Here is a 19,129-nt window from a genome sequence, read left to right on the forward strand (position 1 = left end):
ACCCAAAAAAATGTACGTCCTTTTTTCCCCCTACAAATAGAGCTTTCTTTTGGTGGTATTTGATCACCTCTGCATTTTTTTTATTTTTTGCGCTATGAACGAAAAAAAGAGCGACCATTTTGAAAAAGAAAAATTTTTTTTGCTTTCTGCTATAAAACACATCCAATAAAAAAATGTAAAACAATCAAATTTCTTATCAGTTTAGGCCTACATATTTTTTTCACAAAAAACGTATATTAATTGGTTTGCGCAAAACTTATCGTGTCTACAATCTATGGGATAGATTTATGGACTTTTTTTTTTATTGTTTTTATTAGTAATGGCGGCAATCAGCGATTTTTAGCAGGACTGCGACATTGCGGCGAACAAATCTGACTCTAAGAGGTTGATTTACTAAAATTGGAGCACTCAGAATCTGATGCAGCTGTGCATGGCAGCCAATCAGCTTCTAACTTCAACTTGTTCAATTAAGCTTTGACAATAAAACCTGGAAGCTGATTGGTTTCTATCCAGAGCTGCTCCAGATTTTGCACTCTCTAGTTTTAGTAAATATCCCCCGTTGTGAAACTTTTTGGGGACCAGTGACACCAATACAGTGATCAGCGCTAAAAAAAAATGCACTGTCATTGTACTAATGACACTAGCAGGGAAGGGGTTAACATCATGGGCGATCAAATGGTTAAGTTTGCTCCTAGTGAGTGCTTTCTAACTGTGTGGGGGATGGACTGACTGCAGGAGGAGAGACATCTGTGTTCCTGATGAGAGCGGGGCTCCGGCAGCGCGCGCACGCACCCCAGAGCCGATGGTAGAAATCATGTACAGGTATGTAATTTTGCATCTTAGGGCTGCCCTGCCACAGTAAATGTATTTGGAGCGGCCCCTAAGTGACTAAGGGTCTAAAAATGATTACTGGGCTGCAATAATTGGTGTTTTTTATAGTCATCTGGCGTTTAGCTTTAATCCCTCTCTGCCAAGCCCTGGCATCCCTTGAACTGGTTCCGGACCGCCCGCCGCCTATTTACTGCAGCTGTGCGGCCCTCCAGCGCCCTCTAGCGTAGACCTACGTCGATTGCACACCTGCAGCTAGGGGGCGAGTGCGCGCCTCCAGCAGGCGTGCTCCCGCCCCCACTCGGCAGCAGGATCTCGGATGCACGGGGCAGGCGGCTCCGATTGCCGCCTGACACGCGCGATCGCTCCCCGCTGAGAGAGAAGAACGGGCAGATGTTGTAAACACAGCTGACCGTTCTTCTCTTTGGAAAGATCACAGAGTGCCTGTGATCCTTCTACATAGGATCACAGGTCTCTGTGATCATATCATAAGCCACGCCCCCCCCACAGTTAGAATCACTCCCCTCACATTTTACCCCTCGATCACCCACAATGTTAGCCCCTTCCCTGCCAGTGTCATTATTACAGTAACAGTGCATATTTTTAGCACTGATTACTGTAGTAATGTCACTGGTAACCTCAAAAGTGTCAAAAATGTCCGTTAGGGGTCCGATCTGTCCGCCGCAATGTCGCAGTCCCGCAAAAAATCACAGATCGCCGCCATTACTAGTAAAAAAGAATAAAAACATTTAGGCTGGGTTTCCACTAGTGCGACTTCAAAGTCGCGCGTCTTCAATAGCGACTTTGTACTTTGATAAACGCGCGACTTGTGTACGAATTTACAACGACTTGTTGCGGCTACGACTTGTTGCGACTTTGATGTATGCGACTTGCACATAAAAGATTCCTTTTCCTGCTAGTGATGTAATTCCTTTTCCTGCAAGTGATGTAATTTCCTGTTTTGGAATAGTAGTGTATGTTGCAGGAAACATGTTGGCTATGCAGTATGTTGGAGCAGCAGTAATTATGGCTGCTGTAGCAGCTGTTATTGATGAGGAAGAAGAGGACAGGAGAAGGAGAAGGCATCGCTTCTGGATCCATCCTGTCATCTCCCAAAGGGAAGAGAGAGGCCAGTTCAGGATCCTTTATCATGACCTCCGTGCTCATTAAGACAAATTCTTTAATTACACACGGATGTCAATTAAAAGGTCAGAACATATGTTCATGTCAACTCTTTAACAAATATGTCTCTATGTATGTTATTTTTTACATGGATAATGTTGATAAATGCCATATATGTTTTTTTTTTACAGTTTTGATGAATTGTTGGCTCTGCTCTCCACACATCTAGAGAGACAAAACACTAGATTCAGAAGGAGTATTCCGCCCATAGAAAGACTGATTATCACATTGAGGTAAATTTTCCAACCTACTTACCTCCTGAGGCATTTGGAGAGACACATTATCATGTAATTATCATGTAACATATATGTAGTAGTGGTTGTGATTATGTTTGCCATGTTTTTTTCAACAGTGTCTTTCTCCTGCCTATCTTCTTCCTTCATTTCCTCAGGTACCTTCGTCCAAGCCAGTTTATGCATCATTCTAACATTATTTTTTTATTTTTAGGTACCTGGCAACTGGACATACCTTTACAAGTTTACATTATGAGTTCTTGGTTGGCAAAACTACTGCCAGCTATATTATCCATGATACCTGCAGAGCCATCTGGAATGTTCTTAAGGATTTGGTCCTGAAGAAACCCACTACAGAAGACTGGTGCAAGATAGCAGAATATTTCTGGGACCACTGCAATTTTCCAAATTGTGTTGGTGCAATTGACGGAAAACACATTAGAATATTGAAGCCCATTGGCAGTGGAAGTAAATTCTTCAACTACAAAAAATACTTTTCTTTTGTCTTACTAGCAGTGGCTGATGCCAAATACTGTTTTAGCTATGTAGACATAGGTTCGTATGGAAGCAGCTCAGACTCGAGCATATTTGCGAGATCCACATTCGGAAGAATGTTAAGGGAAGATGGACTTCAGCTGCCACCGGACTGTCCACTACCAGGGACAAACGGACCACCACAGCCATTTGTTTTTGTTGGAGATGAGGCTTTCGCTCTCAGTCATCATCTCTTAAGGCCCTATTCAAATCGGTCTCTGACTGTGGAAAAAAGAGTTTTCAACTACCGCTTAACCAGGGCAAGACGAGTTGTTGAATGCGCCTTTGGAATTTTAGCTAACAAGTGGAGGTTCCTGCACACATCTATCAATTTAAAAATGGATAATGCAATATGTGCAGTCAAAGCAGCATGTGTTCTTCACAACTATGTTGCACTTCGTGATGGGTACAATCATGAAGATTGTGGCATGAATGACATGGAGGGTGCAAGTTTGAGTGCCAGTAGGGGCACAAGCAATGGTGCTACTGTGCGTGAGGGATTCACATCCTTTTTCATGTCTGCTGCTGGTTCTGTCCCCTGGCAGCTGGACGCTATTTCATAATGTATCACACGTTCCAACACAGTCCAATTTTGAATAAAATTCTGTTATGTTTTCCTTATATTTCTGTGCAATTATAACCAAAGTCTGCATATTGTTCCAGTTCTAGCTATAATAAAAATACATTGCTTAACCTTCTGTTTTGCTGTTTTCTACTGTAGATATAATTATATAGCATACACACATTATTGACAGTACTATAGAAGCAAAAATAATCCAAACAAAAACCACAGAGTAGAGTAACAAGGTAATTTTTTTTATTTTTTTTTTCTCAAAATTTAGAAAAAAATAAACTTTTTATAACAACATCACCAATGTTTTGGAGATACCAGCACCAAAACAATGAAAAAATAAATTAACAGGTAAAATATTAACAAAAACCAAAAACAAAAAAAATTACAAATCCTGGTATATAATTGGAGATTCAGTGGACCCAGAATGAGAAATATTTGATGGGCCAGATGGGCTTGGGTAATCACTTGCAGATCCCTGACGGTATTGCCTTTCCGGGAAAGGCGTAACCTGCATGGGAGCAGGTTGGTAAGGTCTTGGTGTGCCAAGGGTGGAGGCAATAGGGGGCGGTATTGGGTGCAACATGCGGGGCCTGGAGATATTCGGCATGTTGCCATACTCATCGTAGTATGGGCGATTAACTTGGTGCCCATACTGTGAACTTGGTGGTGGTGGTGGTGGGTACTGGTAATTGGGGGGATATGTGTGGTGGGGGGGGGGGGGTTTCCATACATGCTGTAGAGCTTGCCTCCCCAACCACAAAAGATTGGGCGGTTGACATGAGAGCCATCCTTAGTGCATACTTTTTCTCAGGGGGGACCTGCTTGCACATACCCAACAACACGGTCATGAAAGCAGTGTCATCACACATGCTTTCCTTCATGTGTGCGTTCATTTCCTTCACCACCTTCAGAACCTCCTCCATGGGTTTACCACCCCTAGGATTCGCCCTTGATGAAGACCTTGAGGAAGATCTTCGTGAAGGCCTTTGTTCTGCACTAGGCCCTGGTTCAGCCTCCACCGCAGCAGGAGAATCAATAATGGACAATGGTCTTGATATTACTCCCTCTGATTCCTCACCATCAGGGTCAGGGTCACCAGGGTCTTGGCATCCCTCCTCCTCCTCCTCCTCCTCCGCTGCCGCCTCCTGTGACCCCTCCTGCTGGTCAGAACCAAGTGAGGAGTCTTGCCAGCTTGCTTGGGTTCTGAAATATAATGAATACATTTCAAATTTTAGGAATATTAATATATTTTATATGTCAACTACAGTATCTAAAAAAATGCTGACAACTTACTCTCGCATCTCCAACACCGGCCTTAAAAATTCCAGCTCCTGGGCATGCGCATAGGGGACAATCCTGGAGGACCCAGAACCACTCCTTGCTTCTCGTAATTTTCTGAGATAGCGGTTATAGCAGTCCTTTATGCTTCTCCATCTGGTTTGTAAGGAGTGCACTGAAAAAAAGAAAATAACGGTACTGTACTGTACATATGGGGGCAAGCAGCAATGTGATAAATTGCATATATGAAACACTTACATTTTTCAGTCCGTTCAGTACTTGTAAGACAGTCCCAATTTTCAAAATAGATCCTTGCAATCTCCAGCCATGCTCTCTCCTTCCTCACATGGTCCTTATATAAGGGGTCTCGGGTGTCGTATATTGAGGGGCGAGCTCTGACCAGACGTATAATCTCCTCATTATCATGAGAAGTTCTTTTATTCTTCCTGGATCTTGGCATGCTTGCTGTATATAACACTCTCCTCTCCTCTGCTAACTATGGGAAGTGATGTTCTTGGGAGGTGCAGAGATCATGTGATTTGGGGCGGAACATAACAATAAAAAAAATTTACTGTAAACTTCCGTGCAAATCGCAACGAAGTCGAGACGAAGTCGCGTTCAAAACCGTGTACTGCGACTTCGTTGCGACTTACATTACCTTCTATGAGGGACATATCGCACTAAAGTCGGCCCAAAGTAGTGCAAGAAGCAATTTTGAAGACGCTGCGTCTTGAGTCGCAGCAGTGGAAACGGTCCACATTGAAAACAATGGGTTTTGACTTGTCATGCGACTTGACATGTGTCAAGTCGCACCGCAAGTCGCACTAGTGGAAACCGAGCCTTAATATGACATAAATCTTTCCCGTAGTTAGTAGACGTGATAACTTTTGCGCAAACCAATCAAAATACGCTTATTGCGATTTTTTCCCCAAAAATATGTAACAGAAAACAAATTGGCCATAAATTTAAAAAAAATTTGATTTAAATTTTTTTTTTGAGAATGCTATGTAGCAGATAGTGAAAAATATTGTTTATAGCGCAAAAAATAAAAATCACAGAGGTGATCAAATACCACCAAAAGAAAGCTCTATTTGTGGGAAAAAAAGGACATCAATTCTATTTGGGTACAGCGTCGCACGACCGCGCAAATTGTCCGCTAAAGTAACGCAGTGCCGAATCGCAAAATATGGCCTGGTCATTAAGGGGGAAAATCTTCTGGTCCAGAAGTGGTTAAATGGATTGGGTGGGGCCACACAGACTTCTTGATCACGTAGCGCTCATTCTATGGTGACACTCCATCATTGATTCTTGATCACGTAACCACTGTGAATGGCTCTGAAACACACACGGATCCATACCTCCGCCCAAGACTGGCCTCTCCTGCACATGGACGACCTGGGTGCCGGCCATCACGTTCCATCTTCACCTTCTTGATGCACTTCACCACTCCTAGCTTGCCCATATGGATAGAAGAAGCCGGAGTGGTGAAACGCGTCAAGGAAGGATGGTTTTGGGTTGGAGACATCACTGTCTGCAGTCAGTTTACTGATTTCTAAAAATACTACAAGAATAGATAATTGAAGTGCCGCTGTTTTCACTGAAGAGCGGAGACGGACTGTGATGGCTGGCACCCGGGTTGTCCATGTGGAGTGAGGCCAATATTGAGCAGAGCTATGGATCTGTGTGTTTTTCTGAGTGATTGGCTGATATTTGTTCCTATGTTCACTGTGATTAGCTGTCACAGTGGCCCATACCTCTCAACTATCCCCTCTGTCCAGTGACAAGGTCATCTAGAGCCCAGGATGCACATGCCAAACTGCAACCGCCCAAGATGCATGAGCATCATGTGTCCGCAAAAAATCCCCCAAGAGTTTTAAACTGAGCACTAATCTGCATGATTAACCCCTAAGCATAAATCCCCCCTCATCCCAGTACAAATCTGCCCCCCCTGCTGGAATTCCTCCCCCTTATCCTCTACCCTTAAAATTTCCCCTCAAAGTACATTTCCTCTCCCCCACATCAAATCCCCCCTCCCAGCACAAATCCCCCCCCCCAATCCCCCACCATAGTACAAATCCTCCCCTCTCCCAAATTTCCTCTCCTAGCACGAATACCCCCCCCCCAATTAACCCTACTAGTACAATTTCCCCCCCCTCCAAAAAAAAATAAATAAAAAATCACCTTATAGCACAACCCCCTAACCCCTCTCCTTAGCACAAATCCTCTTCCCCAATCCCCCTCCTAGCACAATTCTTACCCCCTGCTGCTCCTTAAATTCCCCCTTCCAACACAAATCTCCTCCCGGCACCCTCCTACCTATGATACCCCATTGACCAGGGCAGCCATCCTTCCTGCCCACCCCTTGTCCCAGCCCTGCCTCTGTCCCTTCTGCAGCCTCTGTTTTCTCCCATTTTGGACAGATGTGATGGCCTCTATAATTAACCACTTCTGGAGCGGAAGGATTTGCCCCCTTAATGACCAGGCAATTTTTCGGCATTAATTTAACTAGAAATTCCACGGTCGTGCGACGCTGTACCTACAGTATATAAAATTGATGTCTTTTTTTTATACCACAAATAGAGCTTTCATTTGGTGGTATTTGATCACCTGTGCGATTTTTATTTTTTGCGCTATAAACAAATGAGGTGATAGAAAGCTGTGATCCTAACGGATTGCACTGTATCATCCCATTTCACCACAGGATTTCACCTGGTGACTTTTCCAGTGCCCTGCCTGTGCTTTTCCAGTGCTTTGAGCCTGAAAAATAGAGAACGACCATGGCGTCCAAAAAGCGTTCTTTTTACGCAAAAGCGCTTTTAGACGAACTGGAAAACAGCGTCAGTGAAACGGAGTTACTTGAAGAACTGTGCAATAGCGATTGGTGGGAAAATTCGTCATCCGGTACGGAAAGTGACAACAGCGACGATTCTGATGTCTCTTTCTTTCACATCGCTGCGTTGGAAATTCTGAAGAATCATTTGATATTTTTCCCAAATTCCAAAAGCGATGTGCCGGAAAGAGACATCAGAATCGTCGCTGTCGTCACTTTCCGTACCTGATGACCAATTTTCCCACTAATCGCTATCGCTCAGTTCTTCAAGTAACTCCTTATCGCTGTCGCTGTTTTCCAGTTCGTCTAAAAGAACTTTTGCGCAAAAAGAACGCTTTTTGGACGCCATGGTCGTTCTCTATTTTCCAGGCACAAAGAACTGGAAAAGCACAGGCTGGGCACTGGATAAGTCACCAGGTGAAATCCTGTGGTGAAATGGGATGATACAGTGTAATCCGTTAGGATCACAGCTTTCTATCATCTCATTTGGTGTATTTACATTTTTGAATTTGCCGCCGGTTCCACCCCCCTGCGTCGCAACGCTCGCAGGGAAGGGAACCGGAAGACAGGTGTCAGTATCGGGCGTGCACAGAGCAGGGAGAGACTGTGAGGACGGCGGGGGAGGACGGCAGGGGAGGAAGGCAGGGGAGGAAGGCAGGGGAGGAAGGCTGGAGGACGGCGGGGGAGGACGGCAGGGGAGAACGGCAGGGGAGGAAGGCTGGAGGATGGCGGGGGAGGACATCCGGAGAACAGCGGGGGATCGCAGGGAAGGGAACTGGAAGGCAAGTGCCGGCATCGGCTGAGCACAGGGTGGGGAGAGAGTGTGAGGATGGTGTGGAATCGCAGGGAAGGTGAGTGTGATTCTGGGGTATTCCCAAGTGTGGCTCGGGGTTACCGCTTTTGGTACTGAAAATTAACCCTGAGCCACACTCGGAAATACCACTAAGGAGGTTAAAGCCTACCCTCTTTTCCATTGCACTTACCGTATGGTAAGAGGTTAAAGTAGAACCCCACTAAGCTCTATTTGTTTCAACGACTCTTTTTATGAAGACAAAAAAAAAAAGTTCATGGTGACCTCAGATCTCTGATATGCGGATATGCAGCATAGATGAGATGGAAAGGCTACATCTGGGTCACAACTGCATTTGAACCCAAAAGACAATGATGTTAGTTTAGCAATTACTTTATTGATTGACATGTCAGCTGACAACAGCCATGAAATATAAAATTAGGACCCGTACAAAGTATTACAATTACAGTCAATCCACGTCTATAAAAGGCTCAGTTTGATCATTGGTTACAGGTAAGAAAATAATAAATGTGGTGAGGAGGATTCAGAGGATGTGGATGACCGATTCTTCCATTGGATTTTCCCAGCACTGGAAAGTCACGGGACCAGAGATGCGTTGGGGCTTTCAAGTCAAGGTCCCTTCCCTCTCGTACTGTTCTCCAATCCCCTGGGGATGGAGCTTGGATCTGTAAAAGTAAAAGTAAGGTTCTTACTATATCAAAAAACAACTGATTCTCATTGCTTCCAACATAGTTGCCAACATTTGAAAAAAATTATTTTTCCAGGGACACTTTGCAGCACAGCTAGCAATTACTTACCACAACCACTTCCCTGAAGCTCCGCCCACTCCACATAATTAATCCCTGCCTACTTATCATCAGATTATAGGGTTTACTCAATAAAGAGAGAATTACGGAAAACTGGAAAGGGAGGGGCCCATATAATGAATTATATCATACGTGACACATGCTCATTGGAAACACTTTGGTTACATTTGCCCTCCCTTAAAGCTGAAATTGTAATTTAAAATGGTTCATTCAATATCTGCTTTTCCAAGTTTTAATGCATACCATTATTTTTGTAAGCGAAGCCTTGCACTCATAAATCCTATGTTTATTTTTGATGAAGGGTAGTAGGTGCAGAATAAGTTTCCAATGGTCCTTGTAGTCCTGTTGTTTAATTCCAGGAAGTGCCTCTGCCTATCTCTTACATTTTCTCCTTTGAATGCTTCTACTTGTCAGAGATTGGCCCCCAAACCCATTCAAAATGAAAGGCTTTCTCACCTTCCACAGAATATGTTCATCCCCTGCAAGGGGCAAGTAGTGTCCAGCAGCACTCCCGGGTGACAGTCCTTCTCTGCTCTGCAGCCGTCTGTGGCGGACGGCGCCGGCGAGGCGCTGCTAAGAACAAGTGCCTTTGATTTAAAAATGGTGCCAGGAGGCGCCATTACGTAACTGCGCATGCGCCAGCCCGGCTGAGGTTGTACGAGCTTTCCCGAGCTCGGCAGGCGTCGGAATGGCGCATGCGCAGTTACAATGTCGGCCCACAACCATTTGGTTTATGGGCACCGGCTGCCCGTAACGGGCATTTACGGGCAGCCGGGACAAATTTAATTACCTGGGACAGGGTCCTATTTGCCGGGACTGTCCCAGCAAAAACGGGACAGTTGGCAGGTACGCTTCCAACCTTTCAAAACAATCTAGAACCAGTCCTGTTTTGAGCAGTTGTACAGCACTGATACCCGCCTGTGCAGTAATCCCCTACTTCTTCTCGTTCCAACATAAAATACCTGACATCAGCTGGTATCAGAGCCTAGAGGCAACTGTGACAAAACTTCCTGTGACAATGCTTGGCCATTAAATCTCAACATGTGTTACCATACCAAATTACAACAATACATAACAGTTGGAAAGACACACATTAGCAGCGCTATAAAACGTCCTTGTTATCACAAAGGAAACTTTTAGTAAATATTAGTATCCTAATAGTCCAATAAAGTCCTTTTCCTTCACCGGTGTATTTAGAATTGGATGTTCACACCATGCGCCTTCACCACACCGCTCATGATTCCCCTTAGGCAATGCATACTCACCGAAAAAATGATACACTGCGCCTTTAAATAATTATAGCATCTAGGTATCAGCCTCCACTGCGTCATACGCCACCAGAGCGAACTTTGAATCCTCTGTTTCCTGTTTAATTTAATCGACCTCAGGGTGTCACTCAAAGGTTATGAGCTATATACAGTATATATGAGTTAATATTTACTAAAAGTTTCCTTTGTGATAACAAGGACGTTTTATAGCCCTGCTAAGGTGTGTCTTTCCAACTGTTATGTATTGTTGTAAATTGGTAAGGTTACACATGTGAGATTTATTATCAATTTGGACGAATAGTAGCAGCTTTATGTGTTTTAGGAAGTGATAATCGCATTGGAAGAGGAATAATATACAATATCATTTTTTAAGTCTTGAGTGCTGGGTGAGGGTTTGGGAGTGTTATTACATGTTCATCGCTCCATTGTTTTTGTTTATTAATGTTTGGGCGTTGTGTAACAATGAGGACACAAGAGGGCGCACTCTAAGTGCAATATGTAACTCCTAATATTAAAAAGGAAAACAATTGGCCACTCACAAGTTTTTGGATGAAGAGCGCCTGTAGAATATACCAAGCAGGTGCATTTAATTCAACAACATGTGAATGGCCAATTGTCTTGCTTTTACTAATTATTCCATAAACACATACTACATACACTGCATATATTATTTGAGGATAGGCTTATAAAATATCATTTGCCAATAAAAAATGTCCCCGGATTTAATTTTAAAAATCTGGTCACCTTAGTTTAGTGCAGCATAACCCTTTTGGTAGTAAAATAGTACATTTTGTATAGAGATGTACACATTTGGCCTAATAGAGGGACAGCTGAGGCTGCACCAGGAACAGAGGGATTTGGTCTCAAATAAGGGACAGTTGGAAGCTATGCATTAAAGGTCCACATTTCTTCTGCCATTCTTCATTATCTGACTTACTTGAGTTTTATAGCAAGATTTGTTCCCCCAATGACTTCCAGCAGTTTAAGGGTTACGTTCGGGGCTTCTTCCTTTGCGTAGTACTTGATCAGAAGACCAGTAACATCAATGCGGTCTGCTTTCTCCAGCTCTGCAACTGGAATGTGTTTGTACGGCATCAGGGTGTCCTCATCACTCAAATACTATTTAAATTCTTTAAAGCTGCTTTCCTTCATTTCTTTAAGAATGGAGTAAATAAGTTCATTGCAGCTGCTCTTTGTAAGAGCCATCGTGCGTCCTCAGAAATGTTAACGGGAAGACTGTATTCATCCTTTAGCCTTCTATGTCCTTTGGCTTTCTGCTTCCTTTTTCACCTTCTGCTTAGTTACTTAAACAAACCTTTACGAGAAAGACGTAAAAGGAATTTGGAGAATTAACAACTGTTTATCTTAGAGGTACACAAAATGCAGCCTCGAGCAGCCGCTTATGTCTTCTCCACAGAACAGTCTCTACCTCCTTCTCAGGAATTATAGACTAAGAGGAAGCACACAGCCAGTCCACCAGACTGATATGTTTCCTTTGGAACAGTTCCCAGCTCGGCTCCTGAATGCTGACCAACTTTGTGCCTTTTTACAGCTGGGAACTGACTGGCCACCTAGACGCTCCTGCAATGAGCAGATCAGCCTTTCTCTTACTTTTTTACTCCAGAGGAACCCTTTAAATTATGTTCTGGTCTCTGGGCACCCCTACTACAATGAATTTATCATGGTAAGTGGGAAGAATGTCCCTCTTAAAGTGGTGGTCGGTGTTAAGATTTCCCCATTACAGTGGTAGTCATTGGGAAGAATGTACCTCTTACAGTGGTGGTCGGTGGGAAGATGTCCCCATTACAGTGGTAGTCAGTGGGAAGAATGTCCCTCTTACAGTGGTAGTCAGTGGGAAGATGTCCCCATTACAGTGGTAGTCATTGGGAAGAATGTCCCTCTTACAGTGGTAGTCAGTGGGAAGATGTCCCCATTACAGTGGTAGGCAGTGGGAAGAATGTCCCTCTTACAGTGGTAGTCAGTGGGAAGAATGTCCCTCTTACAGTGGTTGTCGGTGGGAAGAATGTCCCTCTTACAGTGGTAGTCAGTGGGAAGAATGTCCCTCTTACAGTGGTGGTCGGTGGAAAGATTTCCCCATTACAGTGGTAGTCAGTGGGAAGAATGTCCCTCTTACAGTGGTGGTCAGTGGAAAGAATGTCCTCCTTACAGTGGTAGTCATTGGGAAGCATTTGATACAATACACTTAAGTTAATTTTAGGGCACAAATTTTATTTGACACCCTGTGCTTGCAGCCCTTTGAGAGATTTCAGATCAGTGAATTAATAGTTAACTGTAATGTTACTGAAGTAGGGCAAACAGTTCTCACATACATTCCTGTACAGAGGTGTTCAAGTGCCCATAAGGTAATCATACCGGAACAACAGCAAAGTTAGACCAGTGGTCGCCAACCTTTTGGACCTTGAGAACCACTAACCTCACAACTTTGAATCTTGGGGATCACTAAAAAATTATTTTACATGCCTTATACACACAATGCTTTGGCTCTTTGTTCCCTTCCCCTGGATCACACTGCTGTCCCCTTCCCCTGGATCACACTGCTGCCTTATACACACAATGCTCTGGATCTCTGCCCCCCTACCCCTGGACCACACTGCTGCCCTACACACACAATGCTCTGGCTCTTTGCCCCCCTCCCCCTGGATCACACTGCTGCCTTATACATACCATGCTCCGGCTCTCTGCCCCCCCTCCCCCTAGATCACACTGCTACCTTATACACTCAATGCTTCGGCTCTCTGCCCCCCTCCACCTGGATCACACTGCTGCCTTATACACACAATGCTCTGGATCTCTGCCTCCCTCCCCCTGGACCACACTTCTGCCCTATACACACACAATTCTCCGGCTCTCTGCCCCCCTCCCCCTTGATCACACTGCTGCCTTATACACACAATGCTCTGGCTCTCTGCTCCCCTCCCCCTGGATCACACTGCTGCCTTATACACACAATGCTCTGGCTCTCTGCTCCCCTCCCCCTGGATCACACTGCTGCCTTATACACAATGCTCCGCCTCTCTGCTCCCCTTCCCCTGGATCACACTGCTGCCTTATACACACAATGCTCCGCCTCTCTTCTCCCCTTCCCCTGGATCACACTGCTGCCTTATACACACAATGCTCCGCCTCTCTGCTCCCCTTCAACCTGGATCACACTGCTGCCTTATATACATAATGGTCCGTGATCGGCGCCGCGATTGGAAGTCCCCTCCTTCAATTCCCATTCCCTGCACTACTCCTGGCACCTCCCTCTGAGTTTACAGGAGCCAAAACTACTGAGGAGGCATCGGGTATCAATGCGTGTTGACAGTATTGACTGTCAGTGCGCATTGAGAACAATACTGGAAATAACATTAAGCGGTTTACATCCGTCACACTGTTGATTTGTGGCAGAACCCCTGGGGAACACCAACATTTTATCGTGGGCCGACAGTGGTGAAAATATGTATTCATAAAAAAATGTATTTTTCAGTCTTTTTTCATTTATTTTGCAAAAAATGAAAAGTTAAATGGTGATTCAAAGTGGAATTTCACTCCATCAATCAACACTGACTTTTTTGAATCCTCATGTTACTATCATTAGTAAATAGATAGCAAATTGTATCATATTTACTTGTTTTAAATTGTTTTTTAAATTTCTTTAGTTACTTCCTAGTTTCAATGCCTAGGCAAATTATGGCATCAATCCCAGGAGCCTTCAGGAGGGGGGAGGGGTTTTGTCAGCTAAGCACACCCTCCTGTCTGCACGCCTGAGCTAAGGGCAGATGGATTCCAGGAAGTAAAGCAAGAGTGAGAGAAAGAGGGCTGTGCATGATGGCATTAGCCTATGCTAATTACTAGACAAGAAAGAGGAAGTGGGCTGTAGAAGGTATTTACTGGCAGAAAAGAAATGTTTTATTATCCAAAGTTAAAACAACAAGGGCAGAAGATTTAATAGATGGAAAGATGAAAAAATGACTGAAGGTGCTTGTTCGTTGTTTTTTGTCCCCGTTCCATTTCCAGCTGCTGCTCAGCAGCCACCTCCTATCTCGGATGCCGGGTTATTTTGTGCTTTATGACCATTATAATTTATGGTCCACGCTGTCTGGTAAGAAATGTATGCTAAGTGTAGGTGCTTGGTGGAGGATTTCATCAATCAATGTTACTTATACACTTTTTTGCACGTTATGGACACTCTAGTTTAACAAGTGGCCAACCGCCCCACGCAGATATACTGCGGCAGGGTGGCTCGGCTGCGCGAAATCACGTCGATCTACGTGATTTAGTGCACGCACCGGCAGAGCCGTGTCTAAACACAGTGGGAGGCGGGCCATGGGAGGAGAGGCGGCAATCGCCGCCAGCCTCCCTCGATCGTCAGATAAACTGACAGAAGACCCGCCTGCTTATGTAAACAAAGCAGGCGGATCTTCTGTCAGACAGGCAGAGAGAGATCAGGAGTTTCAGCTAAACTACAACCTGATCTCTCTGTGCCTGTCACAAAACCCTCCCCCCCACACACAGTCAGTAAACACAGTTAGGCATACATGAACCCCTTTGATCACCCCCAGTATTAACCCCTTCCCTGCCAGTGTAATTTATACAGTAACAGTGCATATTTTTAGCATGGATTACTGTAGTAATGTCACTGGCCCCCAAAAAGTGTCAAAAATGGCAGTTAGGGTTCCGATCTGTCCGCCGCAATATCGCAGTCCTGCTAAAAATTGCTGATTGCCACCATTACTAATAAAAAAAGTCCAAAAATCTATCCCATAGTTTGCAAACACGATACCTTTTGCGCAAACCAATTAAAATACGCTTTTTGGGATTTTTTTTACCGAGAATATGTAGCGGAATACAAATTGGCCTAAAATGATAAAAAAATGTATTTTTTGTTTATAGCGCAAAATCCAAAAAACGCAGAGGCGATTAAATACCATCAAACGAAAGCTTTATTTGTGGGAAAAAAGGACATCAATTGTATTTGGGTACAGCATTGCACGACTGCGCAATTTTTCTTTAAAGAAACGCAGTGCTGAATCGCAAAATAGGGCCTGGACATTAAGGGGGTAAAACCTTCCAGAGCTGAAGTGGACTAATTGAATATAGTGTGAATATTGAAAATGACTTTTTCATTGAAAGCCCTTTTTTATGTTGACCTAACACTGGAATTTGCACTTATTTCATTTTTTTTTTTTTTTTGCATATTTTTTCAATGATATATTTTGCTCATAATTTATTCACTGTATGCTTAGTTGTTTTCATGCCACATTATTTACCATATGATTATTTATGATTGCACTATTAGCCCCCGTTCACACTGGGGCGACCTGTCAGGCGACCTGGTCGCCTGACAGATCGCCGTAGGTCACCTGCCATACAGAAGCTGCGGACCCGTTCTAATAGGAGCGACACAAGTCACTCCGACTTAGAAAAAGGGTCCGGAGCTTCTTTGGGGCGACCCGGAGCGACCTGCATAGACTTCAATGTTATGAAGTCCGTGCCGGCCGCTCCGAGGTCACGGTGCGAGCAGCACGCCGCGACCTGTGTGGTCGCCTGGGGAAGTCAGATCGCCCCAGTGTGAACGGGGCCTTAGGGTTTAGTTCCGCTTCTTATTTTTATTGATCATTTACAGCTGGTATCATAGTGGGTTCAGTGGCTGTTTACCTTTTTGTTTTGTTTTTACTTGACCTAGCCCAGATTTTTTTCCTGTTTTATATAATGGTGCAGAGTGACCCGGTCGTTTTTTGCCTGCAACAGTCACACTCTGATCTGCTCCCAGGGGCGCAGCACTGCGCTTGTAGCATACAGATGGCTCACAAAATGAGGTGGTGTTGTACTCTGTCACTTCCACAGAAGAAAAGTGATCCAGCAGCCAGGGGAGGACTGGGCCAGGGGGCAGGGGAGCTATTGCCCCCCGGGCCACTCTGATGCCCTATAAAAAGGCTGCACCGCTTCTGCCACAGACATGCCTAAAGGATTCCTGGTGAACCGAAGTAAAAAGTTCCTGCCGCTGAACTACTGAGTGGAGGATGAAGACGAGGACAGAGCGTAGGCCTTTCTCCCAGCATAGATGTAAACTGTGTCTGAGCAGAGGCTGGTTCCATGCCCCACTGGAGACTCTCTTTCCCCAGCCAACCCTGACCAAGCTGTCTCAGCTCCCCCCAGCTGCCCCCTGCTGGCCAGGTCAGAAACCTGGATTCGGCCGGTGGTTAGAGAGTACCTGGAGTGGAGCTTCGGCTTGGAATGGGGGTCAGGAGAAGGCCTGGGAAGAGGGAGAGTGGGAAGGAGGCCCAGTCGCTGCACCATGGACCTCTGGATTGTACTTGCCCCCTGGGCCGAAAGTTGCCAGTCAGCCCCTGCCAGCAGCATCATATCACTGGCTTAGGGGATGTTTTTTCCTTATTGGAGAAAAAAAAAAGAAAGAAAGGGATCCATGGCCTGGAAAAATGAGCAATCATATGTTTGTAGGCCAGACAATGGGGCCTTATTTATAGTTGGAGAGACAATAGGGCCCCACATGTGAAAGACGGTGCAATGCATGCAGCTGCGATATATTGGTACTGCAATTACGGGGTTAAAACACAAGTCTAAATTTGGCCTAAAGTTTTTGCTTATTCCTGACTGAGAAAGGAGTGTTTACTTCTAGAATGGAATGTCCATTACTTGGGTGTTTATCTTATCTTGGAGCTACATGCTTGTTACTTCTCCATTATAGAAAATACAGAAAGGAGAGTTCACTTCTATCATGCAGAAACAAAAAAGGGAACACAAGGGAGAGCCATACTAAGTGTAGCAGGTTTACATAAAAAGGGTTAGTTAACCACTTGACCTCTTGAAGATTTACCCCCCTCCCCTTCATGACCAGGTCATCCTTTGCACTATGGCACTGCATTACTTTGACAATTGCGCCGTCGTGTGGCACTGTACCCAAATGAAATGTATGTCCTTTTTTCCCCACAAATAGAACTTTCTTTTAGTGGTATTTGATCACCTCTGCGTTTTTTGTTTTTGCTATAAACAAAAAAGGAGCAACAATTTTGAAAAAAAAAAAAAAAACAATATTCCTTAGTTTCTGCTATAAAAGATGTCCAATAAAAAAAAGTAAAAATCAAATTTCTTCATCGGTTTAGGCCAATGTGTATTCTGCTACATATTTTTGGTAAACATCCCAAAAAGTGTATATTGACTGGTTTGCGCTAAAGTTATCGCGTCTACAAACTATTGGATATTTTTTTTTTTACTAGTAATGGCAGTGATTAGCGACTTATAGCAGGTCTGCGATATTGCGGCGGACAAATTGCATACTAACTGACAACTGACCAGGTACACTAATACAGTAATCAGTGCTAAAAATATGCACTGTTGCTGTTCTAACGACTCTGGCAGGGAAGGGGTTAACACCAGGGGCGATCAAAGGGTTAAATATGTTCCTAGTCAGTGCTTTACTAAACTGTGGGGGAGGTGCTTTAGGGGAAGGCATAGATCACTGTTTCTGCTTAGCAGAAACACAGGATCAATGTCTTCCCCACTGACAGAATGGCAATCTGCCTTGTTTCATAGGCAGACTGCTGTTCTGCCTGTGTAACGAGTAATTGGTGGGTGCCGGTGGACATCAAGTCCGCGGGACCCGCTGATTGCTGAGAGAAGGCCAGCCGCGGCGTGCCTGCAGGGCCAATGCTAACACTAGGCGAACTAGGCACAGCGACCTAGGGCGCAGCCACTGCCAGGGGGGCTCTGGGGACCCTGATGTAAGGGGGGACTTTGGAACCCTGATGTAAGGGGGGGACTTTGGGATCCTGATTTAAGGGGGGGACTTTGGGGATCTTATTGAAAGTGGCGTCTTTGCTGTAAGGGTGAACTCTGGGGACCCAGATGTAAGGGGGTGGGAACTCTGGGGACCCTCGTTAAAGGAGAGGGGACTCTCAGGACCCTGATATTAGGAGGGGATAAGTCTGGGGACCCTGATGTAAGGGGGGTGGGAGCTCTGGGGACCTTGGTTAAAGGTGAGGGGACTCTCAGGACCCTGATGTTAGGAGGCGATAAGTCTGGGGACCCTGATGTAAGGGGGGTGGGAACTCTGGGGACCCTGGTTAAAGGAGAGGGGACTCTCGGGACCCTGATGTTAGAAGGGGATAACTCTGGGGACCCTGATGTGAGTGGGAGGGAAGTGGGAGTGGATCCTAATGAAAGGGGTAAACTCTGATGTAAGGGCGTTAGGCCCGTGGGGCCCAGGCCTGATGGCTGCTGTGCTCCCCACACACTGTGCCACACACTTTTCCATTCCCTGTACCTGCAAGAGGGTTTTTTTCTTTTGAAAAACAACAGATTTAGAGGCTAAATCACTAAATGAAAATAGAAGAGAGCCTAAAAATAGAAAACGAATGCAGCCATCACATCTAAGCATTGATAACCTGTAATATAATAAAGGTTTGCTTTTGGTTTTAATATCGCTTTAAAGTTAAAGGGGTTGCAGAGTCAGTCAGAAAGTTTTTTATCTGAATGCATTCTTTGCATTATTATAAAAAAAATCTGTGTGGAGCAGCCCCCCTTAGCCCCCTAATACTTACCTGAGTCCCCTCTCGATCCAGCGATGTCCACGACTGTCTCAGCCATCTGGGACTCCCCTTCTCATTGGCTAAGACACAGCAGTGGGAACCAATGGTGCCTCTGTTGTGTCTTAGCTAATGTCAATCAAAGTCAGTTAGCCAATGAGGAGAGGGATGGGGCGGGGCCGAATCACAGCTCCATGTTTGAATGGATGCACGGAGCTGTACCTTGACTTGGGTGC

The 19,129-nt window shown here is 44.9% G+C and overlaps 1 protein-coding gene across 1 annotated transcript in view; it reads left to right on the forward strand.

Moving 5' to 3' along the window:
• Positions 1-802: 802 nt before the first annotated feature.
• The window catches only part of LOC309558509 (uncharacterized protein), a gene marked incomplete at both ends in the record, with an annotated part of 32,871 nt that continues 14,544 nt past the window's right edge, over positions 803-19,129 (forward strand). The window contains 2 exons of the mRNA XM_082261589.1: positions 803-822; positions 2,686-3,227. Coding sequence (XP_082117715.1) covers positions 803-822; positions 2,686-3,227 — 562 coding nt within the window. The remainder of the gene's footprint in view (positions 823-2,685; positions 3,228-19,129) is intronic.

This window comes from Pelophylax lessonae, assembly GCF_965119305.1.
Source record: "Pelophylax lessonae genome assembly, chromosome: 6".
NCBI classification, from domain to species: Eukaryota; Metazoa; Chordata; class Amphibia; order Anura; family Ranidae; genus Pelophylax; species Pelophylax lessonae.